This window comes from Somniosus microcephalus, chromosome 1, assembly GCF_052327205.1.
Source record: "Somniosus microcephalus isolate GS21.2 chromosome 1, FLI_Smic_1.0, whole genome shotgun sequence".
NCBI lineage: Eukaryota > Metazoa > Chordata > Chondrichthyes > Squaliformes > Somniosidae > Somniosus > Somniosus microcephalus.
This window is the reverse complement of record NC_140987.1, coordinates 460,223,160-460,241,262: the sequence shown is the minus strand read 5'-3', so window position 1 is coordinate 460,241,262 and position 18,103 is coordinate 460,223,160. Positions and strand designations below refer to the sequence as shown.

General features: G+C 45.7%; 1 protein-coding gene across 1 annotated transcript in view; it reads left to right on the top strand.

Annotated features, from left to right (window-relative positions):
• Window positions 1–18,103, top strand: part of tm9sf5 (transmembrane 9 superfamily protein member 5) — a 153,539-nt gene that overhangs the window by 94,626 nt on the left and 40,810 nt on the right. The window contains exons 10-14 of the mRNA XM_086002271.1: window positions 2,798–2,930; window positions 4,019–4,138; window positions 7,259–7,316; window positions 13,974–14,133; window positions 16,670–16,821. Of these exons, the coding sequence (XP_085858397.1) occupies window positions 2,798–2,930; window positions 4,019–4,138; window positions 7,259–7,316; window positions 13,974–14,133; window positions 16,670–16,821 (623 nt within the window). The remainder of the gene's footprint in view (window positions 1–2,797; window positions 2,931–4,018; window positions 4,139–7,258; window positions 7,317–13,973; window positions 14,134–16,669; window positions 16,822–18,103) is intronic.

Here is an 18,103-nt window from a genome sequence, read left to right as displayed (position 1 = left end):
GATTCGGGCCCGGCCTGAACTCCCGGTTTACATTGTAACTTCAGATTCCGGTCCGGCCTGAACTCCCGGTTTACATTGTAACTCCAGATTCCGGTCCGGCCTGAACTCCCGGTTTACATTGTAACTCCAGATTCGGGTCCGGCCTGAACTCCCGGTTTACATTGTAACTTCAGATTCGGGCCCGGCCTGAACTCCCGGTTTACATTGTAACTTCAGATTCGGGCCCGGCCTGAACTCCCGGTTTACATTGTAACTTCAGATTCCGGTCCGGCCTGAACTCCCGGTTTACATTGTAACTCCAGATTCCGGTCCGGCCTGAACTCCCGGTTTACATTGTAACTTCAGATTCCGGTCCGGCCTGAACTCCCGGTTTACATTGTAACTTCAGATTCTGGCCCAGCCTGAACTCCCGGTTTACATTGTAACTTCAGATTCCGGTCCGGCCTGAACTCCCGGTTTACATTGTAACTTCAGATTCGGGTCCGGCCTGAACTCCCGGTTTACATTGTAACTTCAGATTCTGGCCCAGCCTGAACTCCCGGTTTACATTGTAACTTCAGATTCGGGCCCAGCCTGAACTCCCGGTTTACATTGTAACTTCAGATTCGGGTCCGGCCTGAACTCCCGGTTTACATTGTAACTTCAGATTCCGGTCCGGCCTGAACTCCCGGTTTACATTGTAACTTCAGATTCGGGTCCGGCCTGAACTCCCGGTTTACATTGTAACTTCAGATTCGGGCCCAGCCTGAACTCCCGGTTTACATTGTAACTTCAGATTCGGGTCCGGCCTGAACTCCCGGTTTACATTGTAACTTCAGATTCGGGCCCGGCCTGAACTCCCGGTTTACATTGTAACTTCAGATTCGGGCCCGGCCTGAACTCCCGGTTTACATTGTAACTTCAGATTCGGGCCCGGCCTGAACTCCCGGTTTACATTGTAACTTCAGATTCGGGCCCGGCCTGAACTCCCGGTTTACATTGTAACTTCAGATTCCGGTCCGGCCTGAACTCCCGGTTTACATTGTAACTTCAGATTCGGGTCCGGCCTGAACTCCCGGTTTACATTGTAACTTCAGATTCGGGTCCGGCCTGAACTCCCGGTTTACATTGTAACTTCAGATTCGGGCCCGGCCTGAACTCCCGGTTTACATTGTAACTTCAGATTCGGGTCCGGCCTGAACTCCCGGTTTACATTGTAACTTCAGATTCCGGTCCGGCCTGAACTCCCGGTTTACATTGTAACTTCAGATTCGGGTCCGGCCTGAACTCCCGGTTTACATTGTAACTTCAGATTCCGGCCCAGCCTGAACTCCCGGTTTACATTGTAACTTCAGATTCGGGCCCAGCCTGAACTCCCGGTTTACATTGTAACTTCAGATTCGGGCCCAGCCTGAACTCCCGGTTTACATTGTAACTTCAGATTCAGGTCCGGCCTGAACTCCCGGTTTACATTGTAACTTCAGATTCGGGTCCGGCCTGAACTCCCGGTTTACATTGTAACTTCAGATTCGGGTCTGGCCTGAACTCCCGGTTTACATTGTAACTTCAGATTCGGGCCCAGCCTGAACTCCCGGTTTACATTGTAACTTCAGATTCGGGCCCGGCCTGAACTCCCGGTTTACATTGTAACTTCAGATTCGGGCCCAGCCTGAACTCCCGGTTTACATTGTAACTTCAGATTCCGGTCTGGCCTGAACTCCCGGTTTACATTGTAACTTCAGATTCGGGCCCGGCCTGAACTCCCGGTTTACATTGTAACTTCAGATTCGGGCCCGGCCTGAACTCCCGGTTTACATTGTAACTTCAGATTCGGGCCCGGCCTGAACTCCCGGTTTACATTGTAACTTCAGATTCCGGTCCGGCCTGAACTCCCGGTTTACATTGTAACTTCAGATTCGGGCCCGGCCTGAACTCCCGGTTTACATTGTAACTTCAGATTCAGGTCCGGCCTGAACTCCCGGTTTACATTGTAACTTCAGATTCCGGTCCGGCCTGAACTCCCGGTTTACATTGTAACTTCAGATTCCGGTCCGGCCTGAACTCCCGGTTTACATTGTAACTTCAGATTCAGGTCCGGCCTGAACTCCCGGTTTACATTGTAACTTCAGATTCGGGCCCAGCCTGAACTCCCGGTTTACATTGTAACTTCAGATTCGGGCCCAGCCTGAACTCCCGGTTTACATTGTAACTTCAGATTCGGGCCCAGCCTGAACTCCCGGTTTACATTGTAACTTCAGATTCGGGCCCAGCCTGAACTCCCGGTTTACATTGTAACTTCAGATTCGGGTCCGGCCTGAACTCCCGGTTTACATTGTAACTTCAGATTCGGGTCTGGCCTGAACTCCCGGTTTACATTGTAACTTCAGATTCGGGCCCGGCCTGAACTCCCGGTTTACATTGTAACTCCAGATTCGGGTCCGGCCTGAACTCCCGGTTTACATTGTAACTCCAGATTCAGGTCCGGCCTGAACTCCCGGTTTACATTGTAACTTCAGATTCGGGCCCGGCCTGAACTCCCGGTTTACATTGTAACTTCAGATTCAGGTCCGGCCTGAACTCCCGGTTTACATTGTAACTTCAGATTCTGGCCCAGCCTGAACTCCCGGTTTACATTGTAACTTCAAATTCGGTGCAAAATGGAAGCGAGTTTGCAGCAACACCAGTTGCTGCGTTAATGCACCCTCACATTACACTTGTGAATGAATGCATTAGTTTTCAGGCGGTTATTTCTCACTTCAATGTTTTCTGTCTCTCCCACAAGACTGATGTGTGTTATACCCGTGCTTCTTTTGTACAGGAAGATGCCCAGGAAGAGTTTGGTTGGAAGCTGGTGCATGGTGATGTCTTCAGGCCTCCCAGGAAAGGAATGCTTTTATCTGTTTTCCTTGGTCAAGGAACACAGATCTTCATCATGATGTTTATCACTCTCTGTAAGCATTATTTGATACCAAGAACAAATACTAAACTCTCTTATTGTTTTAGCCTTTATCTGTTTCTGGGCTAGTCACAGATTGCATGTATTTAGTGTCTTTAACATAGCGTCTCAAGGCAGTTCACGCAAGAGCGGTAGAAGGAGAGGAGCTAAAGATTTATGAGGAGAGGTATGGGAGTGTTTATAAGGGCTTTTCAAAGATGGGAAGCGAGGTGGCAAGGTGGAGGTGTTTAGGGAGACAGTTTGAGAGTGGGGCTGAGACGGCAGAAAGCTTTGTCACTTCTAGTGGAGCGGGATGAGGCAATGCACAGATGGGCAGCATTGGTAAGGACGGGCTGATGGGGGAGTGGGACTTGGATGTTGGTAGTGGAGGTTATGTAATGCACCTTTGGAGGCTGAGGTTTGGGCGAGAGTATTGGAAGCAGCAGAGGTGTCGGAGTTCCAGCAGCGGTGGGAGTGAGGTGAAGATGATATTGTCGAGGCGAAGGTAAGTGGCTTTTCGTGATGTGTAGGATCTCTGGTTTGAAGCAGCTAAGGGTTGAACAGGACACAGAGGTAAATCTCTCTGAAATCTGAAGATACAGGAGAATAGAATTAAAAACTAGCTACTGTCAGTCAGACTCGTACAGCAGCAAATGCTGGAAACAGCAGATGAAATACTACCTGTGGAGGGAACAGAGGGATTCATTTTACAGGTGGGACTTGACAGAGGGTTCACATTCAAACGGTTAATTCCACTGTTAACTCCACAGATGCTTTCACAGTTGCACTGCAATGTAGAGCGAGCAGATTGCAATATGCAAAAAGCTGCAATTTTTTTTCATTTTTATGATGTAGAACAGAAAATCTAACAATGGAGATAATTAATTTCATGTAAAGGTCAGGATCAATATTTGTCTGCAGGTTGGATGTGTGTGAATAAAGTCACATTCCTTCATCACATCTTTCAGAATACGCGAGTACAGAAATACAACCCCGCCTGTACTGAGGAGGAGCTGCTTTCAATTGAGGGAATAGCGACCCAGAGACGTGGTATTGTGCTGTAGATACTAAGACATTTCTCCTCTTTTTCCACTCACTGTACAGTCCTCGCATGCCTTGGGTTCCTGTCACCTGCCAACCGAGGAGCATTGATGACCTGCGCTGTTGTTCTGTGGGTCTTGCTTGGAACACCTGCAGGATATGTTTCTGCTAGAATGTACAAGAGTGAGTAATGCACAATGTCGTCTTTTGTTGTTGGCTGTATCTGGGTCGTATTGAATCGATCACAATGCTGCTGGTGATCGAAATGATGTTGCAAGAATGTCACTAACCCAGTTGCTGCAATCGATAAATTGGCATGAGATTTTTTATGTGACCTCTGACCCTTCCACTATGAGCGGAAATGGAAGAGATAACTTGTAAAGAAATATCTTCCCAACCCCTTTCCGCATTTTCTTATTGACATTTTAAATTGATGGCTCCTCATCACTGATTGCCCATCCAGGGGAAGTATTCTTTCCCTCTTTACTGTATCAAAACCCTCCATAATTTAAAAAAAAAACCTCCCGTTAACTCTCCTCTTGCTGTTTGCTTCAGTGGAAGTAGTCCCACTGTCTCGAGTCTCCCCTCATTACAATACTAGGAATGGAAATTCTAGTTCTGAGTTTTACTTAAGAAAAAGGAAGTAGGCTGTACTACATAAACTCAACCAGAAGAAAACTTCTAATAAAATCTCTGCTGTAATGTATGAAATAAAACATTCACATGGAACTGTACAGCATAGAAACTGCTCTGCAGTCCTGCCACATCCAGTCGTGAATGGTGGTGGACCATTAAACAACTAATGGGAGGAGGAGGCTCCATGAATGTCCCCATCCTCAATGATGTGAGTGCAAAAGGCAAGGCTGAAGTGTTTGCAACCATCTTCAGCCAGAAATGCCGAGTGGATGATCCTATCGGCCTCCTCCCGAGGTCCCCACCATCACAGAAGCCAGTCTTCAGCCAATTCGATTCACTCCACGTGATATCAAGAAACAGCTGAGCGCACTGGATGTAGCAAAGGCTGTGGGCCCTGACAACATCCCGGCTAACGTGCTGAAGACTTGTGCACCAGAACTAGCCGCGCCGCTAGCCAAGCTGTTCCAGTACAGCTACAACACTGGCATCTATCCGACAATGTGGAAAACTGCCCAGGTATGTCCTGTCCACAAAAAGCAGGACAAATCCACTCTGGCCCATTACCGCTCCATCAGTCTATTCTCAATCATCAGCAAAGTGATGGAAGGTGTCATCGACAGTGCTATTAAGCAGCACTTACTCACCAATAACCTGCTCACCGATGCTCAGCTTGGGTTCTGCCAAGACCACTCGGCTCCAGACCTCATTACAGCCTTGGTCCAAAAATGGGCAAAAGAGCTGAATTCCAGAGGTGAGGTGAGAGTGACTGCATTTGACCGAGTGTGGCATCAAGGAGCCCTAGTAAAACGGAAGTCAATGGGAATCGGGGGGGAAAACTCTCCACTGGCTGGAGTCATACCTAGCACAAAGGAAGATGGTTGTGGTGGTTGGAGGACATCGCTGCAGGAGTTCCTCAGGGCAGTGTCCTTGGCCCAACCATCTTTAGCAGCTTCATCAATGATCTTCCCTCCATCATAAGGTCAAAAGTGGGGATGTTCGCTGATGACTGCACAGTGTTCAGTGCCATTCTCAACTCCTCAATGAAGCAGTCCATACCCACATGCAACTGGATGACATTCAGGCTTGGGCTGATAAGTGGCAGGTAACATTCACGCCACACAAGTGCCAGGCAATGACTGTCTCCAACAAGCGAACGTCCAACCACTGCCCCGTGACGTTCAATGGCATTACCATCGCTGAATCCCCCACCATCAACATCCTGGGGGTCACCATTGACCAGAACCTTAACTGGACCAGCCACATAAATATTGGCAACAAGAGCAGGTCAGAGGCTGGGTATTCTGAGGCGAGTGTCTCACCTCCTGACTCCCCAAAGCCTTTTGACAATCTACAAGGCACAAGCCAGGAGTGTGATGGAATCCTCTCCACTTGCCTGGATGAGTGCAGCTCCAACAACACTTAAGACACCATCAAGGATAAAGCAGCCCGCTTAATTGGCACCCCATCCACCATCTTAAACATTCATTCTCTCCACCACCGGCGCACCGTGGCTGCAGTGTGTACCATCTACAAGATGCACTGCAGCAACTTGCCAAGGCTTCTTCAGTAGCACCTCCCAAACCTGCGACCTCCACCACCTAGAAGGACAAGGGCAGCAGGCGCATGGGGACACCACCACCTCCAAGTCACACACCATCCTGACTTGGAAATATATCGGCCGTTCCTCCGTCGTCGCTGGGTCAGAATCCTGGAACTCCCTCCCTAACAGCACTGTGGGAGTACCTTCACCACACGGACTGCAGTGGTTCAAGAAGGCGGCTCACCACTACCTTCTCGAGGGTAACTAGGGATGGGCAATAAATGCTGGCCTTGCCAGCGAGGCCCACATCCCAAGAACGAATAAAAATTAAAAATGGGCCTTTCCGCCTAACAGGTGTGTGCTGGTGTTTATGCTCCACGTGAGCTTCCTCCCACCTTCCTTCATCTCACCCTATCAACATATCCTTCTATTACATGAACAGTTTGAACAAAAAAAAATTGAGCAGAGTCACAAGACTTCAGGTTTCTTTAGAAGACCTCCTTTTTTTGATATATGAAAGATAAACTTAAGCTTGTGTAATAAAGTGCAAATGCATGAGGTCGCCATTCACTGGCAGCTACTGCCCTTATCCTAATAGGCACCCAAATAAAAATCGGTGTGTCCTATTACTGTGCTTTGTTGCTTCAGCCTCTGAGGGCCACAGGAGCACTTTTGCAACAAAATAAGAAACGTTTCACTTGTTTTTGCTGTGCATCATGTCCGAGTCAGTCAGACAAACTTGGGAAATCATTTGGGATCCTGCCCCTTTTGAAAGAAACACCTTGGAAGAGCTACAGTTGTCCTCGCTAATTAGTATGACTAACTTAATGATGCTTCCTGGGTTAGAACTTTGTTCAGCAATTGATCACTGCGCATAAAGGCATCCAAATCGTCTCTGTGCAACGATTATTCTGAATTGAGAAGTGATTGTCTACTTTAGTACTTCATTGGGCATTGACTGAAAGAAGGGAGCCCCGCACCCCAGAACTCCAGCAAAAGTCGAGTGAGAATTAAGAATATTCTGAAAGTTGGAAAGGACGTTCAATACTCAGGATTACTAGACCAGCAAAGTTTTTCACAATCATCTGTAACTAGTATTTTGGTTAATTGTTGTGTTCTTTCCACAGCATTTGGTGGTGAGAAATGGAAGACGAATGTTCTCTTGACTTCTTTTCTGTGTCCTGGGTTAGTACTTGTCACCTTATTTCTGTGGTTATAGAATCTGCGCTTGGCTGTAGTATTTTTAATGCACACAAAGGAAACTCTTCATTATCCGGCACCGACGGGACTGGCATGGTGCTGGTTTATCAAAAAGTCCGGATTACAGAGAGTTATAGTTAAAAGGTACGAGAGCTCCGTACACAGCAACAAATCCAGGCTTCCCTGTTGCTTAGCAACAGGTGCAGGAACTCCGGCCACAGACCAAGCGTCCCTGTTGCTTAGCAACAAGCGCAGGAACCCCAGTTACACAGCCACAGATCCAGGAACTGCCACTAATATGAAGTAAAACTTACCTGAACCTACTCCTGAATTTTGCTGGTTAACAGAGTTCCCTGTATTTCCCCAGGGCCTGATGGTCTACATCCCAGGGTACTTAAGGAAGTGGCCCTAGAGATAGTAGATGCATTGCTGGTCATCTTCCAGAACTCGATAGACTCTGGAACGGTACCCATGGATTGGCGGGTAGCTAATGTTACCCCACTATTCAAAAATGGTGGTAGAGAAAAGGCGGGGAGTTATAGATCAGTAAGCTTGACATCGGTAGTGGGGAAAATGCTAGAGTCCATTATAAAAGATGTAATAGCAGAGCACTTGGAAAACAGTGACAGGATCGGACAAAGTCAACATGGATTTACAAAAGGTAAATCGTGCTTGACTAACCTACTGGAATTTTTTGAGGATGTAACTGGTAAAATAGATCAGGGAGAACCAGTGGATGTGGTGTATTTGGACTTTCAGAAGGCTTTCGATAAGGTCCCACATAAGAGATTAGCATGCAAAATTAAGGCACATGGGATTGGGGGCAAGGTATTGACTTGGATAGAGAACTGGTTGGCGGACAGAAAGCAAAGAGTTGGAATAAAGGGTCGTTTTCCGAGTGGCAGGCAGTGACTAGTGGGGTACCGCAAGGATCGGTCCTAGGACCCCAGCTGTTCACAATATATATTAATGATCTGGACGAGGGAATTGGATGTAATATCTCCAAATTTGCAGACGACACAAAGCTGGGTGGGAGGGTAAGCTGTGAGGAGGATGTTGTGAAACTCCAGTACGATTTGGACAGGTTGGGTGATTGGGCAGAAACATGGCAAATGCACTATAATGTGGATAAATGTGAGGTTATCCACTTTGGTGGCAAAAACAGGAAGGCAGATTATTATTTGAATGGCAATAGATTGAGAGAAGGGGAAGTGCAAAGAGACCTGGGTGTTCTTGTGCACCAGTCGCTGAAGGTAAGCATGCAGGTGCAGCAGGCGGTTAAGAAGGCAAATGGTATGCTGGCCTTTGTAGCAAGAGGGTTCGAGTACAGGAACAAGGATGTCTTGCTGCAGTTGTACAGGGCCTTGGTGAGACTGCACCTTGAGTATTGTGTGCAGTTTTGGTCACCTTATCTGAGGAAGGACGTTCTTGCCATGGAGGGAGTGCAGCGAAGATTCACCAGGCTGATACCTGGGATGGCAGGAATGATGTATGAGGAGAGATTGTGTCGATTGGGCTTATACTCGCTGGAGTTTAGAAGATTGAGAGGGGATCTCATCGAAACCTATAAAATTCTGTCGGGTCTGGACAGGCTAGATGCAGGAAGGATGTTTCGGATGGCCGGGGAGTCCAGAACCAGGGGTCATAGTCTAAGGATAAGGGGTAAGCCATTTAGGACTGAAATGAGGAGGAATTTCTTCACCCAGAGAGTGGTGAACCTGTGGAATTCTCTACCACAGAGGGCGGTGGAGGCCAATTCATTAAATATATTCAAGAAAGAGTTGGATATATTTCTTAAGGCTAAAGGGATCAAGGGATATGGGGAGAAGGCAGGGACAGGGTACTGAGTTTGGATGATCAGCCATGATCTCATTGAATGGCGGAGCAGGCTCGAACGGCCGACTCCTGCTCCTATCTTCTATGTTTCTATGTTTGTGTGAATTAATGCTGTCATTTTATAAAAAGGGAGATGGGTATGATTTTGCTGAATCAGGGCAGTGTAGGGCAATGAATACCCGATTAAAGTGCAGAACCCTGATCGTTTCCATTTATGTGGACTCCTTGCACAAATACAGAACAACTACTTTGGCTTGAATTTCAGTTTTTAGCTCTGGAAGCATCCCTTGAATAAGCGTGGACATTCAGAAAGAGCTAAATTAGGTCGGCAGCATGCAACATTAAGCGTGTATTTACATAGCTGGTGTCGGTCTGAGACTGCTAGCTGCACTTCGGGTTCCAGCCTGGATACACGCATGGGTAGAGCTGTCTCGATGGTTAGAAATTGAAGCTCGGAGTTTGCTCACTTGTGCTCTCGCCAGCTGGCAATCCCCCCCCCCCCGCCCCCCCACCAAAAAAAATAATTATAACGGACAGGAAGACCTGGGCTGGAAAGTGGGCAGCTTTGGTTTAATGGTAGAGTAGGGGAGTGTCCCTAAACAGAAATTACAGGCGGGTTGGTTTATAAAGTGTCTGGACCCAACAGCTTTACACTGCAAGTTTAGCATTTTAACTGTGCTGCACTCCTTCCTTCCCTCCGATTCTCTCGCTCCTTACCACCAATCCTAAACTCACACCTTTATATCGTACATTTGCCGAGAACCATTCCTTTATGTTCTTTCCCTTTAACAACTGACTGCACTGTTCCATTAGTGTAAATCGGTTCTTAAATTGCGTAGCACCTCATTTATGTAAAGCAGAAGGAAAGTACTTATTCAAAGTACTTCTCCTCTCTATAGAAGAAAATAATAGTCTTTCCTTAAATTTCTAATGCTGTTTTAAATGTCAAAGAAAATAAGGTTTGATTATCACTTCTATAAAACAAAAAGTGCTTTTAGGCTTTCTTTCCCCCTTAACCACTGACCTCATCCAGTCTACTGTGCCATTAGTGTAAATTGGTCTTTTCACATAGCAGTTGAAGAAAAAAATTATAAATCAAATATTATACAATGAAACGTTTGATTGGATGTTTAATTCCACTCATTGACTTGTTACTCAAGAGTTAGGCTCTCGTCCAATCTTGCAGAATAAAAATTCAGCAATAACAACTTGCATTTCAGCATCGAAAAATGTTGCAAAGGAGTGTGTCTGGCTAAGCGGTAGAGGGTTTAGGAGAGGGACGGACTGGATGGCAGAGGGTTTAAGAGAGAGAGACTGAACGATGGAGGGTTTAGGAGAGAGAGAGAGAGACTGAACGATGGAGGGTTTAGGAGAGAGAGAGAGAGAGAGAGACCGAACGATGGAGGGTTTAGGAGAGAGAGAGACTGAACGATGGAGGGTTTAGGGGAGAGAGAGAGAGAGACTGAACGATGGAGGGTTTAGGAGAGAGAGAGAGAGAGACCGAACGATGGAGGGTTTAGGAGAGAGAGAGAGAGACTGAACGATGGAGGGTTTAGGAGAGAGAGAGAGAGAGAGAGAGACCGAACGATGGAGGGTTTAGGAGAGAGAGAGAGAGAGAGAGAGAGAGAGACCGAACGATGGAGGGTTTAGGAGAGAGAGAGAGAGAGACTGAACGATGGAGGGTTTAGGAGAGCGAGAGAGAGAGAGACCGAACGATGGAGGGTTTAGGAGAGAGAGAGACTGAACGATGGAGGGTTTAGGAGAGAGAGAGAGAGACTGAACGATGGAGGGTTTAGGAGAGAGAGAGAGAGAGAGACCGAACGATGGAGGGTTTAGGAGAGAGAGAGAGAGAGAGAGAGAGAGAGACCGAACGATGGAGGGTTTAGGAGAGAGAGAGACTGAACGATGGAGGGTTTAGGAGAGAGAGAGAGAGAGACTGAACGATGGAGGGTTTAGGAGAGAGAGAGAGAGAGAGAGAGAGAGAGACAACGATGGAGGGTTTAGGAGAGAGAGAGACTGAATGATGGAGGGTTTAGGAGGGAGAGAGACTGAACGATGGAGGGTTTAGGAGAGAGAGAGAGAGAGACTGAACGATGGAGGGTTTAGGAGAGAGAGAGAGAGAGAGAGACTGAACGATGGAGGGTTTAGGAGAGAGAGAGAGAGAGACTGAACGATGGAGGGTTTAGGAGAGAGAGAGAGACTGAACGATGGAGGGTTTAGGAGAGAGAGAGACTGAACGATGGAGGGTTTAGGAGAGAGAGACTGAACGATGGAGGGTTTAGGAGAGAGAGAGACTGAACGATGGAGGGTTTAGGAGAGAGAGAGACTGAACGATGGAGGGTTTAGGAGAGAGAGAGACTGAACGATGGAGGGTTTAGGAGAGAGAGAGCGAGAGACTGAACGATGGAGGGTTTAAGAGAGAGAGACTGAACGATGGAGGGTTTAGGAGAGAGAGACTGAACGATGGAGGGTTTAGGAGAGAGAGAGCGAGAGACTGAACGATGGAGGGTTTAGGAGAGAGAGACTGAACGATGGAGGGTTTAGGAGAGTTTGCCAAAAGCACAGTCAAAGGGATAGATTGAGGTTTCTAAAAGGCAAGAAGGAAGGGAGCAAGACGGCTGAAAGCTCTGCCACCAAGTGAGGAGCGGCTGGTGGAGGGGAATACACAGGAACCCACGAATAACAGAACGTACGGCATGGACTGAGATATAGAGCTGGAGGAAGTTGCGGAGGTAGGGTCGGGAAGGCTGTGGAGAGATTTGTAAACAAAGACAAAAATGTAGAATTTAATGGATTGAGGGACAAGGACCCAGTAGACGTCAGCAAGGTCTGGGTTCACTGGTGAGTGAGATCGAGTGCGAGATTGAAGCACTGGGGCTTTGAGCACCTTGAACTCTATCTGGGGAGGAGTTTGAGATGCTGACAAGGAAAGCAGTCAAGTAGTCGTCTTGAAGTAAGGGGTGCTTAAAGTATAAATACCCTCTGCCCATCATTGGGAGGAGTCTTCTGTTTGTTAATGAAGTAGCACACCTGTCCAGGGTGGGCAGAGGACATTCCTGTGCTAATCATGATGCTCAGTATACTGAACCCCAAAATGCACTGTTGATTTCATCCAATATTCACCATGGCCTTCTGACTAAAGTCTGTTGGGTGCAACTGCAGTTCACTGACTGAATCTAGTTACAGACTTGATCTGAGTTTACATTTGTCAATGTATATATTAAAATACATTGAGGTAATCTGCATCATTTGTAGCTTGCCTTATTTAATGTATGATCCCTTGTTTCAAAACTATATGCTGAATCATTCAAAGTCATTTTCATTTTGCTGCTTTAGTCAAATGTTCCAATGTTCATTTCTAAAATGAGCTTCTACATGGAATAAAGCAATTTGGAGCATGTTGCAAAATTGTAACCCAACCAAGAATTCAGATTACATTGAATTTACAGCACAAACAGGCCATTCGGCCCAACTGGTCCGTGCCAGTGTTTTTGCTCCACACGAGCCTCCTCCCACCCCTCTTCATCTCACCCCATCAGCATATCCTTCTATTCCTTTCTCCCTCGTGTGTTTATCCAGCTTCCCCTTAAATGTATCTCTGCTATTCGCCTCAACCACTCCCTGTGGCAGCGAGTTCCACATTCTCACCACGCTGTGTAAAGAGGTTTCTCCTGAATTCCCGATTGGATTTATCAGTGATTATCTTATATCGATGGCCCCTAGTTCTGGTCTCACCCACAAGTGGAAACATCTTCTATACGTCTACCCTATCGAACCCCTTCATAATTTTAAAGATCTCTATTAGGTCAGCCCTCTGCCTTCCCTTTTCTAGATGAGCCCCAGCCTGTTCAGTCTTCCCTGGTGGTTATAACCTCTACTCTATATCCTTTTTGTGATATGGAGACCAGACTTGATCGAGGGGACCCCAAACCCCATTTCCAGCACATCCTGAGCTGCAAGGGGGAAAGTTTGTGAATGTAATCGGGGCCCTGAGATTCCTTCCAATTCAACCATTGAATCTTCTATGTAGTGGTGCTAGCCAGTGCCGAGACCTCCTGGGCCTGGTGCCTGCCTTGATGGTCTTCTGAAGGTGGCTTTGATTGTTGTGTCACGTTGTCGCACAGAACATCAATTGCCCAAGATTATACCGTGTCCGGTGACGACGAGGACTGACAATGCAGCAATGTTCTGATGGTAAATAACAACAGAAGACGCTGGAAAAACTCAGCAGGCCAGGCAACATCCGTGGAGAGAGAAAGAGTTAACGTTTCAGGTCGAAACCCTTCGTCAGGACTCTGTCTTCGACCTGAAAAGTTGACCCTGTTTCTCCACGGATGTTGCCTGGCCTGCTGAGTTTTTCCAGCGTTTTCTGTTATTTTGGATTTCCAGCATCTGTATTTTGCTATCGGATTAATGTTCTGATGGTGATCTTTTAGCCAGTATTAATCTCGTGTTTTTAAGAATGAAAAATTGCTTCAAAATTTCAGCCTCTTCCTCTTGTTCTATTGTTCCAGTTAAGTGGAAATTAAGCTAAAATTAAATTGGCACGGGTGGTCTGGAAATTAAGCTAAAATTTGTAAACATTTTGCTTTCGTTTAGCCTCTCCATAGTACCTGCTTAATTTGGCGAATGTGTTCTCCTGGATTAATCTGGCTCACTCACTGCAGTCTTGGTGAATGTAAAAGCTCTGTAAATACAATTGTGAAGGCATTTATGATGTTTTTTTAAGCCAGGTTTAGGTAGAGTGACGAATGGAATCATGCTGCTGCACTACGTTTAAGCTTAACACGTTCCTTTCATTCACAGAATTGTCTTCATTGATTTCTTTCTCACAAACCTCATCCTTTGGGTGGAAGGATCATCAGCTGCCATTCCTTTTGGGACACTGGTAGCGATTTTGGCAATGTGGTTTGGAATTTCCGTACCGCTGACTTTTGTTGGTGCCTATTTTGGATTTAAGAAAAGGGTGAGTTTCACAAAATGGTTGCTGCTCATACACTTGTAAGCTGAAAAGCCGATTTGCTGTGTGTGCGCGTAGATGCGAAACCATGGGAAAATAAATTCTGTCTGGGACGAGTTCGAGTAAATGATCCCCAAACAGTTTTTAGATGGGCCAGGGCAACAGGACAAGGGTCAGGTTTGCGAAGGGCACATTTTTAAGTGACATGGGAAAGTATTTCCTTACACAGCGGGTGATCAACAGCTGGAGTAGGTTAGCGGGAAGGATGGTTGGGGCCAGGATACTGGACTATCAAAAAATACTTGGGTGCCCTAACAGAAGAATGAGATGAAATGGGACAGTGGGCCCTTTCCGTCCGAACCTACCTTGTGACTTAAGTCTGTTCGTTTAAATTTTTGCTGCAAATGGTCAATGAAATGTCCAAAACTGAAATGACAAGGGTTGCAGAAAAACCAACAAAAGTTCTGGCAATAAGGAAACTTGTAAATGGGATCGGTGTGCATTGGAACACTTCTTCCAAACAGCAACATGGGAAAATCCAATGTGAGAGAAAGCCCATCAACTTTGCTCAGTCAGGAGTCCATATATAATAATTATATCGTGGACTTTGCAGCTACTCAAGTTGTTTAGTGCTTAATATAAGAGCACTAATTTCCTTCTCCGATCTCCCCTGAAGAAAATGGATGCTTGCAGCTCTTCTCTAAGTTGTCATTTCTTCCGTCACTGTCGCTGGAAATAATGACGTGGGGATTTGAGGAATGCATACATCCTGTACACATCATCAACATGCATAGGCAAACAGACCATGAATGGTCAAATCAGTTGTTAAATTATCATGACATAATTTAATCCATGCACGGTGACAATTGCATTGGATCTGTGTATTGTGAACCCAACCATTTGTGTTTACTGTTTTAACCATGGACTTGTTTGGTGCAAGCTTTTTTAAAAAATTTCCTCCCGTATGATGCACTCACTTCTCATGAGCAGGTAAACATTTTTATTTATGATTGTTACATTTGCTGCTGGTTTATTTTGTTTTTTATTTGAAGAATATATGTTTATGCTGTATGCCACACAATATATAGGACTATCAAAAGCCTCTTCACCACTCACAAGTCAGGGGTGTGATGGAACACGCTCCACTTGCCTGGATGAGTGCAGCTGAACACTCGAGAAGCTCGACACCATCCAGGACAAAACAATCCATCCCCTAGCTTAAACATTAACTCCCTCCACCACCGCGCACCGTGGCTGCAGTGTGTACCATCTACAAGATGCACTGCAGCAACTCACCAGGGCTTCTTCGGCAGCACCTCCCAAACCCGCGACCTCTTCCACCTAGAAGGACAAGGGCAGCAGGCGCATGGGAACACCACCACTGCCAAGTTCCCCTCCAAGTCACACACCATCCTGACTTGGAAATATATCGGCCGTTCCTTCATCGTCGCTGGGTCAAAATCCTGGAACTCCCTCCCTAACAGCACTGTGGGAGCACCTTCACCACACGGACTGCAGCGGTTCAAGAAGGCAGCTCACCACCACCTTCTCCAGGGCAACTAGTGACGGGCAATAAATGCCGGCCTTGCCAGTGACTCCCACATCCCGAGAATTATTTCTTTAAGTGAGTTTTAACAGACATCAATCAGTGGGGGACATCAGAAACAGCAATTGAATAGGGTTGTAAATTGTGGAGGGTTGACATCTTCTATGTGAGGGACATGATGTGTAATTGAAAAGTTGCAGTCAGTATTTTACTTTCATACAAAATGAAACAAGTGAAGCTTTAATGTGCAGGATGTTCGTTATAGTTTATAGTTTTTGCCGTGTGTACCCCCTTGATATATAGTTTTACAATTTTACTGTGTTCGTGTGGGATAGTTTGATATTGTGATTGTAGTTTCTTTTAGTTAATAAAGATTGATATTTTTCTCTCATCCAAACCACGTGTTCCGTTTTAATATCATTAATTATAAGTTCCTCCACTCAGAACTAAAGGAGCGGTAGCGAAATTGGTTTAGAGTGCAGCAGCAAAAAGACTGCTGGCCAGGTAGATTACCGTAAACCAGTTTAAAAGAAGCCCCCGAAATCCTTACAATTACCTTACCATTTTTCCCCTCTTAACTCTGGCCCATGCTGATAGCTGATTCTATTTTAAGAATTTGCGTTGGGAATATTCAGAATATAGAATGCACTTGGCTGTAAGAACAGCAAATGCACAAAACTGAGATGTAGCAAAATAAAATAATAAATACAAAATAAAGTCATAAATATGCAAAACAGAGTATAAACACGTGCTGGACTCTGGTTGAATGAAGTGCATTTTAATCCCACATTAGGGATCATTTAAACCATCGCTGGTGTTCAAAGAAATTATCAGTCAGTTGTCGAGTGTAACTGCGTTCCTTGGATAATATATGCAGGTTTTCTGTTTTCACTGTTCTAATAAGAAAACCCGACCACTAAATGCAGTGAGCACCAACAAAAGCTATAGTTGTCTTCGATCGGTGCAATTGATTTTGTTCATGCATTTTTCTTTCAGCCTATTGATCACCCTGTCCGCACAAATCAGATTCCACGTCAAATTCCAGAGCAATCGTTTTTCACAAAACCTTTACCGGGCATCGTCATGGGCGGCATCCTGCCGTTCGGCTGCATTTTCATACAGCTGTTTTTTATTCTGAACAGTATCTGGTGAGTTGAAATGAAATGAGTTCTGAAAAAGAATTAATTGTCTCTCTCTTTCAGCTGTAAATATTTAAAGTTTTGACAGATACTGAGTTATCCAAGAGTGTGTTACCAGTCTGTGACTGGTGGTTACAGAATCCATTCTAGCCAAGTAATACCTTGTTTAAGCTGCCTGGCTGCAAATCAAATTCTCCAGGCGAGAAGAGAGAGCTGTGATTTAATACAATTTGAGTTCACGAGTGGGAACATCCACTTTCTTAAAATCCTGTGTAACTTTACAAAATACCGAGGGGATCAGGCTCAGGACTTGGGAACGTTATTTTTTTACAGCAACCCTCAGCAGTGTATGTTTCCTTGAGCCTTAAGCATTTAGAATCAGCACTTAAATTTTAAAAAAATACTTGGATGTTAGCCATGTTTTCTTTTCAGTGTGTTTAATTTGTCAGCTTTTACTGCCGCACTGACACACAAAACTTGTCCTAAACAGGCCAGTGATACAAGTGTTGTACGTGGGTTGTGCATTAGTAAGGCTGTGTTGGCAATGCAGATTGAATCCAGCAACTGTGATTGAGAATCAGAAGCTGGACATTTATAAAATACCCATTTAATTTCTCCATCTAGAGCAATGCTTAAAGTGGTTCTTGTACTATTCCACATGGCACACTGCACTTCAAACAGAAAGATGTTGATAGCCACTCCATAAAGATGCAAGCCGTACAAATTCTAGACCTGTCAGCGTGACTCAGTCAGCGTGACTCTTGCCTCTGAGTCACCAGGTTGTGGTTCCAGTTGAGTTTTCCCAGTATCCTGGGCAGCATTCCCTCTCGACCAACACCAAAGACAGATTAACTGGTCCTTCATTTCATTGTCTGGTTCGAATGGGATTGGGGTATGGACAGCGAGTTTTGGATGATTTGGAATTTGTGGAGGCCAGCAAACAGGACATTTGAGAAATCATGTCAAGAGATGAAGAGGGTGTAGTTAAGGGTTTTCGCAGTGCAGAAAATATAATAGCTACCTTTTACTTCAGTGTTTAGCAGTGTGGTTTTAGGGGACAGCAACTTGCATTTATATTAGCATATGTAACGTAAAAAAAAACATGCAAAGGCACATCACAAGTGGCAATAGACAGAAGTGGGTGTTGAGAGGGAGCGATTAGGAAGGGTGACCAAAAAGATGGATTTTGAGAGAAGTGGCTAGGTGTAGAGACTTGGGGAGAGAGTTAAGGCAAATGGCTCCAAGGTGATTGAAGGCTCTGCTACCAATAGGGGCCACATGTGCAAAGGGC